The 11081-nt window shown below is 34.9% G+C and overlaps 1 protein-coding gene across 1 annotated transcript in view; it reads right to left on the bottom strand.

Moving 5' to 3' along the window:
* Positions 1 to 6942: 6942 nt before the first annotated feature.
* RADX (RPA1 related single stranded DNA binding protein, X-linked) overlaps positions 6943 to 11081 on the bottom strand; it is a 59568-nt gene continuing 55429 nt past the window's right edge. Inside the window, exon 14 of the mRNA XM_058536444.1 lies at positions 6943 to 7308. Coding sequence (XP_058392427.1) covers positions 7178 to 7308 — 131 coding nt within the window. The 3' untranslated portion in view covers positions 6943 to 7177. The remainder of the gene's footprint in view (positions 7309 to 11081) is intronic.

Genomic DNA, 11081 nt, shown 5'->3' with positions numbered 1-11081 from the left:
AAATGATTAATGAAGCTATTTCTTCCCCTACTTCTTGTCTATTCTTAGGCATCTGAGATATTGGCATTGGAGTGGACCCTGCAGGTGGGAACCAACAGTTAACACCACTCAGCAGAGGAGAGGAGTTCAGGGAATCTGCAGTAGAACCTGATGAATAAATCCCAACAGATGCACAATACAAATATAAACCTTTCTATCATATTATAGCTGCTGATTACTCATCTGCGTGTCCCCTCCCCAACAGTACCTGGTATTAGTAGCAACTTACACATAGTAATCAATTAGTAATTATTCATGGAATTGAACTGAAAAGTTTAAAGGTCTTGTTGTATTAGTCTATTTAAGAGTAAACGCAAATAGTTTATTATTTTGCTATTAGCACTACGATTTTGATGTTAAAACTCATAATAACGCCTGTACTCACTAGACAAAGAAAACTATCAAACTGAAAACAGAAGTGTTATTATCGTCAAAATCATTAGTTTGCTGATTGCTAATAGACATCTGCAATAAATTCAACATCAGCATTCGACATGCAAGTAATTAGTAAAGCCATAGAAATTTGATTTGACCTTTTCTACCAGTTATTAAATTGCTTCTAAAAAAAACTTCTCATGGAATAGTTTAAAAACAAATTCGTGAAAAGTTAGATAAATTTATTAGAAGTCAAATTTTGTTAAATAATCTTAACATACTAGATTCAAATCTTCACATTATATTTGCTGCACAAATTAAATCATTACACACCTTAAAAATGACAACTTTCCCATAACACTATGTGGCAGTGCTGGTGTATTAAAGAGAACTTTACTAAACTATTTTAAATTGCTCCGGAGGTTGAAGTGCATGACTCTATATGATAACCAACATTATATACCTTATATGTAAGTGCTTTTATGTTTGTTTCCTTTTATGGCTTTCAGAGAGAGTCATAACTTACAAAGACAATTTTGGATTGGTTTTAAAAATTTACAGTTGAGTAAAATCAGTCCTGAAACAATAAATACCCATCAATGCAATTTTCCTGTTAATTCTGAAGGTAATTTGCTGGAGGGTGAGTGGTCTAGTGCTTATTCAATGTTTTTAAAGTTTTGTCTGTGGAACACCTACATTAGACTCACTAGGAAGTTTATGAAGATTCCTGGGTCCCACCCCCAGTCATCCTAAATCAGAATCTGAGGGAAATATCTAAGAATTCACAGTTTAAATAAGCTCCCCAGGTAATTCTTATGCACTTTACAATTTAAGAACTTTAGATCATACAACTTGTATGTGATGCATAGTATAGGATCTAGTTCTAGTTTTGACAGATTAGCTTCTGTCATTTTATTTCAATCTCATTGTGCTTCAACTTCCAATCTATAAAGGTTTGATGTTTATTTGTACTTTAGGTGGTGCTGCGAACATTTTTGAAATATCTTACAAACCAAAAGTTCGCACAAGTACTGACTCTGTAATAACTAGTTTTAAATCCTCAGGAAAATAAAAACCTCTCTGGGACTTTTTGTAATTTACACAATAAAAGAGGTTGGATTAGAATTTCTATCAGGTCTTTTCCAGATTTGACATGCTAGAACTCTATGAACATGAAAGTTGTTTAGAAACTCTCAATTTTTAATTTTTCCTTTCTATCAGCACAATTCATGATGAAGCTGCATTGAGAGTAGATGAAACCATAGCACCTAAACAAGAGGTAAGTTCAAAGTATTGGGGAAAGTTTGAGCCCTAATAAAACTAACAAGAGCTTGAAACAGTACTATATACTAGTGGTTTTCAAACTTGTCTGCACATTAGAATCACCTGGGGAGTTGTTAACTATCCTGATGCCCAGGCTATAGCCCAATCAGAAACTTTGGGGGTGACATCTAGGCACAGTAATTTTTAAAACTCCCCAGATGATACCAATATGCAGCCAAGTTTGAGAACCACTGCTATTAGCACTGTTTCAAACATTTAATACTACTGGATTTTCTATTACTTGAACCTTAATATTAAATATCTTAATAAATATTAAGTACCTTAACAAAGGTACATAATTAATATTAATAAAGGCATAGAGAAGGGAATTACTCATCTCTTAGGCAAGGAACATTTTAAAATTTTCCATATGACTGAACAACAGCTATGGCAAACCCACCATTTAAAGATGAGCAAGCACGGGGCTGTGTTTTCTGATAGAATACAGGTAATCCTCGATTATTCATAGCAAGCTTTCAATTCTGGGCTGGGTGACCCTAATTTGGTGTATGTTCAAAAGGAACAAAAATTAATTTTAATATTATCCCAAGCCAAATAAAAGATATAACTGAGATCTGCTATTACAAAATCACTTGATATCCAAGGTCAAAAATGCTTAGGACCATATGACAGCAAAGATACCTGAACGTCATCTACATTTTACTTGGTTACTAAGGTATTGCTTTTGTGATTTTAGGGGGAAGAATTTTTTGAGTGTTAGAATCTTTTTCTTTCAGTGGGAATTTGTTAAGAAGTGGACCATTAGAATTAGGAAAGATGTCTGAATCTGTATTTTAACGTTATCTCCAAAATTTATATCGACTATATCCTCATTTGTCATCTAGCTGGTCCCCTTGCTTTCACTTTTGCCTCCTGCATTAGTAGGATACAGGTTTGACTGCTGGTCAGAGATCCAAAATAATGGTGGCATAAACAAGATAGTTTATTTTTCTCTCATGTAACTGCCAAAACAGGTAAGCAGTACAAAAGCTGGTATGGCAGCTCCACAATATCAAGGACCTATGCTCCTACTAGCGGGTCATGTTGACATCCCCAGAGTGTTGCTCTTCTCTGCGTATTCTAAGATGTCTCACAGTCATGCTCACATTTTAGCCAACAGGAAGGGGGAAAATGGGAAAGAGCTTTCCCTTGTAACCTTTAAGGGAATGGTTCAGAAATTATACATATCACTTATGCTCACTTCTCATTGGTCTGAACTTAGTCACAAGGCCATATTTAGCTACAAAGGAAGCAGGGAAAAGTATTTGTTATTTTAGGTAGCTATGTGCCCAGCTAAAAATTGAGAGCTCCATTACTATAGAAGAGGAGAATAGGTATTAGGATACGACTAGCAACCTCTGACAACCTCCTTATAATCCATTCTCCTTCCAGGAGACAGTGACCATTCTAAAACATGAATCAAATCATGATGTATACTGGCCACAAACCATTTAATGGCTTCCCAGTGCTTGGAAGATACAAACTAAAATTTTTTACCATGGCCTATAAGGCTCTGCATATTCTGCAAGAGCTCTTGTCTATTTGCTTATCTCATCTTGTATCCCACTTTCTGCACTACAGCCATATCAGGTCTCATTCAAGTTCTCAAACACACTTTGTACTGCGAGGCCTTTGCACCTCAAGTTCACTTCCTCAGGAAAAACTTTCCCAGTCCCCCCCACCGGCTTCCTTTGTTAAAAGGCTCTAATATAAATCACTTATCTTTCCTTTGTGGCATTTATCTCACTTATTTGTACAATTACTTGAACATCTTTCTCCTTCACAACACTGTAAACTCTGCGAAATGGGGGCCATGTCTGTTTTTGCTTGTATTGTATTGCGTTCCTAGTGTTAACCCAGTGCTGCCACAGAGTGGGCATTCAAATCTTTGGATATATGCTGCAATAATTTAGCTCATTATTTTATGAGCCCCAAGATTTAGAGAAGTTTATCTCATAGTGACTTGATACACTAACTGAAATTTTATTATTATTCTAACATTTTACTTGGTGCTCAAATTAGTGTTTAAAGAAACAGACTTTGGAGTTATAAGCCTCACCTTACAATTTAATTACCTTGACAATTTTATATTAAATCATTTAGTCTTTTTGTTTTGTTTAAGTTCCTCATTTACAAAATAGATATTAAAACCTTGTTAGGGGCAACTTCTAGATCTTAAGCTACTAGGAGTCACATGCAATAATCTCAGAATAGCATCTGAGGTACTTGAGCTCTTTAAAAAGTGTTGCTTGATTTTCAATGCAAATGAACATATTATTAAACAAAAGCTAAAATATTTCAGATTTCTGTTTTGAAAAAATATATATATAGACTGAACAGGCAATAAATTAGGAAGAACACTAGCAGTAAAAATAACTGGGATTAAAAGATTTCAATGTTTATTTTTTTGTTACAATGAGCTGCTATAATTGATAATGGTCTAATTATAACTTAAAAATGTTCTTTACAGAAAACCACATTTTCATGAAACACATGAAAATAACACAAAGACATTTTCAGTGTTCTAATAACGATATTAATAGACCAAAAGAATCATAGAACTGGATGGGACCATTATTTTGCAAATTTTACAAATAAGGGAACTAAGGCCAAGCAGTTTAAATGGATTTCCTTGAAGTTCCACAGGGATTTAGGGACAGAGCTGTGACTAGCGTTACATCTATTTTTTCAAAATCTACTGTTTATTTCTTTAGTATAAAGGAAAGCAAAAACTTAGGTCCAAAAGTGGTATCAATATAACAATGTAAGAATGAGGGATAGTGGGTAGTATGATCTGGATCAAGAGATAAGTTTATATCTAATGTTTCTATTTTGGAGACTTGAAACAAACTCAAATATAATCTCAAATAATTGAAATCTTCAGATAATCCCCAAATCTTGTTTTACTTATTAATTTTAAACCTTTTTTCCTAAAATTTCTTTATGAAAAATAGTTGATTACTGAAATAAGCAGGACTGAGTAATACATATTTCACCTCCCATCAATTTACCTGTAAATTATTGGGTAGCAATGCTTACAAAAGAAAAAAAAAAAGGAAATGAACCTGAAAAGGTAACCAGTGAAATAGCAACCAGCTCAATTATAAACCATATAAATGATTTTAGAATAACAGAATTGGTTGTAATCTATAGTCCATATTGGCAGAAGGTATGTGGCTAAAAACATCAAATATTGTTAGTGTCACGAAATAAGGGTTTCAGATTTCTTAAAAGTCCTTTTCTTAATATGAGTATAGTGAATGCAGGATAATTCCAACAAAAAATAAAAGTATTTGGCAGAGAGAACATGTGCTCAGATTCTTCCTTTAAAAACTTACAAAAGGATTTCAATGTGTATATCTCATGTGCCATCTAAAATTAGAAACTTCAGTGAAAGATTGTGGTCCTCTGGTAGACTATTTAATATTTCATAATTTACTAATTGATTTGTTAATATGAAGGTGACATCATAGTAGTATATTTATGTCGCTTTGGAATGAATGAACACATATTGTCACTTGAAGACAAGTTCTTCTGATAGTCGTCTGCTATTTTTCTTAGGAAACTACCACAGTAGCTATCCAATTTTGCAACAACTGGAAATGTGGACACAGATGTTTAACTCCAAATTTGGATAGAAACATTACTACAACATACATTGTCAGGGAATTTTTTTTTAAAGATCTTAAATTTTTAAAAAGTAGTTCTTGGGCCTGGCCCGGCGGTGTAGTGGTTAAGTGCGCACGCTTCAGTTCGGCGGCCCAGGGTTCAGATCCCGGGCGCGCACCTACGCACTGCTTGTCAAGCCATGCTGTGGCGGCGTCCCATATAAAGTGGAGGAAGATGGGCATGGATGTTAGCCCAAGGCCAGTCTTCCTCAGCAAAAAGAGGAGGATTGGCGGCAGATGTTAGCTCAGGGCTAATCTTCCTCACACGCACACAAAAAAGTTCTTATTTCTCTTGCAATCTAATAACAGAAATTACACCTGTTAAAGTGTGTAGTTTTGAAATCTCAGCCTGAGGTTTTTAGTCAATAGCTATTTAAGTATTAATATTTTTGCCTCCCCAAAATTTATGTGGTACTAAAACTGAATTGCCTTTTAAAGTTTATACTAGCTTGATACAAAACCCCAGATTCCATTCGATAAACAACAGTTTTCAACCCTTATGGAAGAATCATAGTGGCTCATTTGCCAAGTACATGTAGCTCTATCATAGGCCAAACATATGGATGAAAGACATCAAATACATTCAAAATGAGACAGGAGACCAAAAAAGTTATTGTGCTTTAACTTCTTTAATAATACAGTCAAAATTTTAACATGAGAAGGATCACTGTTTTAACATTGACACATAATTATAAAGAACAAAAGACTGAACACACTTATGAACAAACTGCAGCATCTGTCTTTAGGTTCATGAGGTATCTGACACATTTAAAATGTGTAGCGTATGAAGTCACAGAACCACAGGGCTAGGAAACCCTACAAGTTAATAGCTTAACTACAATCAGATTCATCTTGACACAGAATAATTTTAACTCATGTGATGGTCATTTTGGCTCATCTAACTAACCACATAGATGACAGCCACAGGGCCTTGCAAATGTGGAATGGCCATTTTCAGTTAAAATGAAGTAAAATAGACAACCAGAATAAAATCAATTCCCTTAGTTACTGTTTTATACTTTCAATATGAGCGCTTAAAATGTTAATATGAGATAAAATTCACTATTTAAACTCACATTACATGTACCAAAAATTACAAATGAAAACAGCTGTAGCCTCTGGCTTTAAGATCACACATTGGTCAAAACATTTAGAAATTCAAAGGATGTGAAGTTACAACATGGAGTGGGAAACCTTAAGACAATTTAATTAAGCACACTCACTGTCTGACCACACTAAAGACTAGGGCAATTGGACCATAACAATCCAGGTGTGCTTTTGAAAATGACAGAAACTACCTTGGTTGTGAGAAATGCAGAATTTAATCTTCAAATTAGCAATGAAAATTTCCCATTTAATCTTCAAATTAGCAATTAAAATTTCCCATTATAGGTGAATAAAAGTAGAAGAATGTTAAATGTCTATGAAAAGTTACTTTTGTAAGTCAGGATTCCTTATGCTGAGGCTTTAGAATAAAAGTACACTTCACAAATAGAACAGTGAACATAAATTATAACAAGTCAAGATAATAGTCATATAGAAATAAGGTAAATTTTCTTGACACACAAAAACTGTTGTGATGACCTTTTCAATAATGAATTTAAAATGAAGTATGTTAGTTCTAAATATAAGACAAACATAAAACCATTTAATAACTAGAGCTTATGTAATATTCTTGCTGAAAAACAGTTACTGAAATTAACAACAAAATGACAGGATATCTTTAAAGCAGTGCCCTCTCTATAATCTGTAGTAATTTCATTTGCTAATTTTTAAGAAGTATTCTCTGGTTTATAAATTTTCTGCAAATAGACTTCTACTTTATTGTTACCCAAATTACAGATATCCAAGATACCGATGATATGCACTCTATCCAGTTCAGTTACTGCTTTTATAATATCACCTAAAAGTAGAAAGCAGATGGTAAGTATCATAAAATAGTTAAATATTTACTTGGATTTAGTATCACATAAGCTGATGTTTTTTTTTCTTATAATATTAACAATGTCCCTCATCTTCTCCCCCTCCCCTCCAGTTCATCACACACATTCATCAAAGTCACGTTAGTGTAACTTCCGCAGATAAAAGTTCACACATCAAATAGATGCTTCCAATAATGCCAAGATATGGGCTGGTACGCCAGAGCCATATTTAGTTATTTTTATTTTTTAATTTTTTTAGTGGAGCAAAGTAAATCTACATATTTTCAAAGTCATTTATATGGTGCCAGATAAACAGCTTATCATTACACTTCAAGTGAGTGCAAAGATAAATTTTTCTATTTTGAAATTTAATTATTAATTATTTGAAAAATTTACAAGACATAAAGCAAAATACATATATGTAATTCAAGCTTCTTTTAAAGTGTATTTCCCTTGAAACAGCTTTTTATTAACTAACACTTAGCCTTGGATACTCTCAAGAAGCTTTATCAAAAATGGATCAGGTGAGTGACATTGCTGAAAATGGCAGAGTAGGGAACTCCAGGGGTCTTGTCCCTTCACTAAGGCAACTTATAAAGCTGGCAAAAACCCTCAGATCAACTTCTGCAGAACTCTGGAATTTAGACAGAAACTTAAAACAACCAGGGGAAAGATTAATGAAGAAAGAAGCTGCTGCACGGCGGTAAGAGTGTGCTGTGGTGTTTTAAATTCCCAGCCTACTCCCCAGACCAGCAGCAGCCATGCAGATGGCAGCTCGCACTCCTGGTGCACGTTGCTAGTACCAGAGGGAGCAACACAGACCTTATTCTCAAAGATGTGCTTGTATGTTTTGATCTTTCGGGAAGCTTCCTCGAGGACAGACGCAAGAGCTTGCTTTTGTTTCACCTGATTTGGAGCATTCTCACAACTGGGATAGCTTTCTCAGTGGCTTTTGTTGAAAGCACATAAAGGCAAAAGCATTGGCTAGAGCAGCTGGGGCAGGGTATAAAGTTGGGACAAGCAACAGACAGACCAAAAAGCCTGGGGAGGAAAAGGCTGAGAAAAGAGATATGTGGGGGAATAAGGGCTTTTAAAAGCTCCTGTACACCAGGGAATCAAGAAGGCCACATGTATGCCCAGTGGTGGACACATGCTCAGAAAAGGCCTGAGAAAACTCTAATTGTTTTGAAATTGAAAACTCTGGCTGACCATCAGGCTCTGCAGAGCAGGAAGTGAAGGCTAGGACAGAGTTGTAAACAGCCTGGCTAAGTGTTGAAGGGGTGCCACAACACAGATCCAATCTGCAAAAACTGGGAGAGTATTTTTTCTGTTCTTGGCTCCAAGTGTTGATTATGATAACTCTTTCAAAACACTGACCGCTACTAGGCTAATGGATTACAGACTTCAGTGGCTACATATGACAGACTTCATTTTAAATATTAGAAAACTAAAACATTTAGAAGTTAAGTAACTGAAGCAAAGTCACATGCTGATTCTAATCCAGACAGTCGGGCTTCAAGGCATATGCTCTTAACCTTTTACGCCAGAGCTACATCTCTACAAAGTTGAGCCTAAGAGCCCGTGGTGGATCTAGGTTTTGTGGGGCCTGAAGGATATACTATTTTGGGGCCCTTTTTATGAAAAAGAATACAAAATACAAAAGAATACCAAAAGGGCCTTGGAAGAACCTACGCAAGTGAGGGCTCTTCAAGCTTAGGCTTTATTAGCTGCACAGTAAATCCACCTCTGCGAGACATGTCACAAAATCTGATGAATGATTTAAAATTGTGCAAGTTAACTAAAGCACAATGAATATAATAACAATGGTTACGTTAGTACTATATAATTTTTTTTTCTTTGCTGGAGATGGACTTTAATCCAGATGCTTTAGAAAGATTTGAAAATATTCAAGTTTGATGCTAACAGCAGCAACTCAAACCTTAATAATTCTAATTGCTAATAAATCATATATTGACTTTTAAAAACAATGACTTACATAGTACTTACAACATAAAGTATAATTAAGTTTTCTGTTTAGGTGACTGCCTACTTGTGCAATACTTTGAGCAAATGACAACCACTCTGTGCCTCAATCTGCTCATCTAGTACCTACATCATAGGATGCTGTGAGAATTAAATAGATGTAAAACACTTAGAATGGTGGCTGACACATAGTAAGCACTCAAATGTCAGCAACGATCATTTTCTACTGAAGAAAACCTAGTATGAAATTATGATATATCACAAAGGAATTCTTTAAAAAGGACTACAGATTTTACCTATAAAATGAGCTTTGCTACAATTCATTTTAAATTGAATTACAAAAATTGTAAAAATTTTTAGGAACATCACACATGCATAAGGTGAGTGTGACAAAAGCAATGCTATGTGTTCTCCACTCTCCTTCGTCTTCATGGTCACATGGGAAGACAAAGTGTCCTGGTCTCCCTTGTACCTAGGCTGGGACCATGTAAGCAAGTTCTGGTGAATGAGAATGCGAGTGGGAGTGATTTGTCACTTCCGGTCCAACACAATTGAAAGCCAGTGTCTCCTTCATCTCTTTCTTCCTCTTCCCAGACAACCCTAGAAGCCATTTGTTTTTGTTGGGGCTGCAACAAGATGGCAGCGGGCTGGATTCCTGAATCACTTCTGAGAAGAGAGCTAATGACTGACTGCATCAGACCTGACTTGAGAAAGAATTAAACTTTTATTGTGTTAATTCACTGAGACTTTGGAGTTGCTTTGTAACTGCAGCACAGTCCAACCTATCTCGTAATACAGTGTCGTATTCCTGTCTCTGAAAATAATATGGGAAATCTGGATTATCTAGAGAATAATAAAATCGTTTGTTTTCTCACATGTGTTAAAACACTTCCATAACATGTTATGCTTCTGAAATGTTTATCAATGGATAAATTAACTCAATGCTTTCAAAGAGGTGGAAGGCATATGTATCCTTGTACTTCATAGGTAAAGATGATACCAATTAGGACATCATATCAATAAGCATTATTCAATAAATGATTTGGGAAATATGGCTAACCACTTGGAAAAAAAATAAAGTTGGATCCCTATCTCACTCTCTATAACAAAATAAATTCCAAATGGATTAAAATTTTAAGTTATAAAAATGAATCCGTATCTACAACAAAAAACCCAAATAACTCAATTCAAAAATGGGCAAAGGACTTGAATAGACATTTCTCCAAAGAAGATATACAGATGGCCAATGAGCACATGAGAAGATGCTCAATGTCATTCATAATTAGAGAAATATAAATCAAAACCACAAAGAGATACCATTTTAGGATGGCTTTTATAAAAAAAAACAGAAAATAACAAGTGTTGGTGAGGATGTGGAGAAACTGGAATCCTCATGCATTGCTGGTGGGAAGGTAAAATGGTGCAGCTTCTGTGGAAAATGGTTTGGTGGTTCCTCAAAAAGTTAAATATAGAATTACCATATGACTCAGTAATTCCACTCCTAGATATATTCCCAAAAGAATTGAAACCAGGGACTCCAACAGATACTTGTACACCAATGTTCATAGCAGAATTATTCACAATAGCCAAGAGGTGGAAATAACCAAAATGTCCATCAACAGATGAATGGACAAACAAAATGTGGTATATACATACAATGGAATATTATTCAGCCATAAAAGGAATACAATTCTGATACATATTACAATGTGGATGAATCTTGAAAATGTTATCCCAAGTGAAATAAACCAGACACAAAAGGACAAATATT

Source organism: Diceros bicornis, chromosome X, assembly GCF_020826845.1.
Source record: "Diceros bicornis minor isolate mBicDic1 chromosome X, mDicBic1.mat.cur, whole genome shotgun sequence".
Lineage (NCBI taxonomy): Eukaryota > Metazoa > Chordata > Mammalia > Perissodactyla > Rhinocerotidae > Diceros > Diceros bicornis.
Note: the sequence above shows the minus strand (reverse complement) of the source record. Positions and strands in the feature narration are given on the sequence as shown.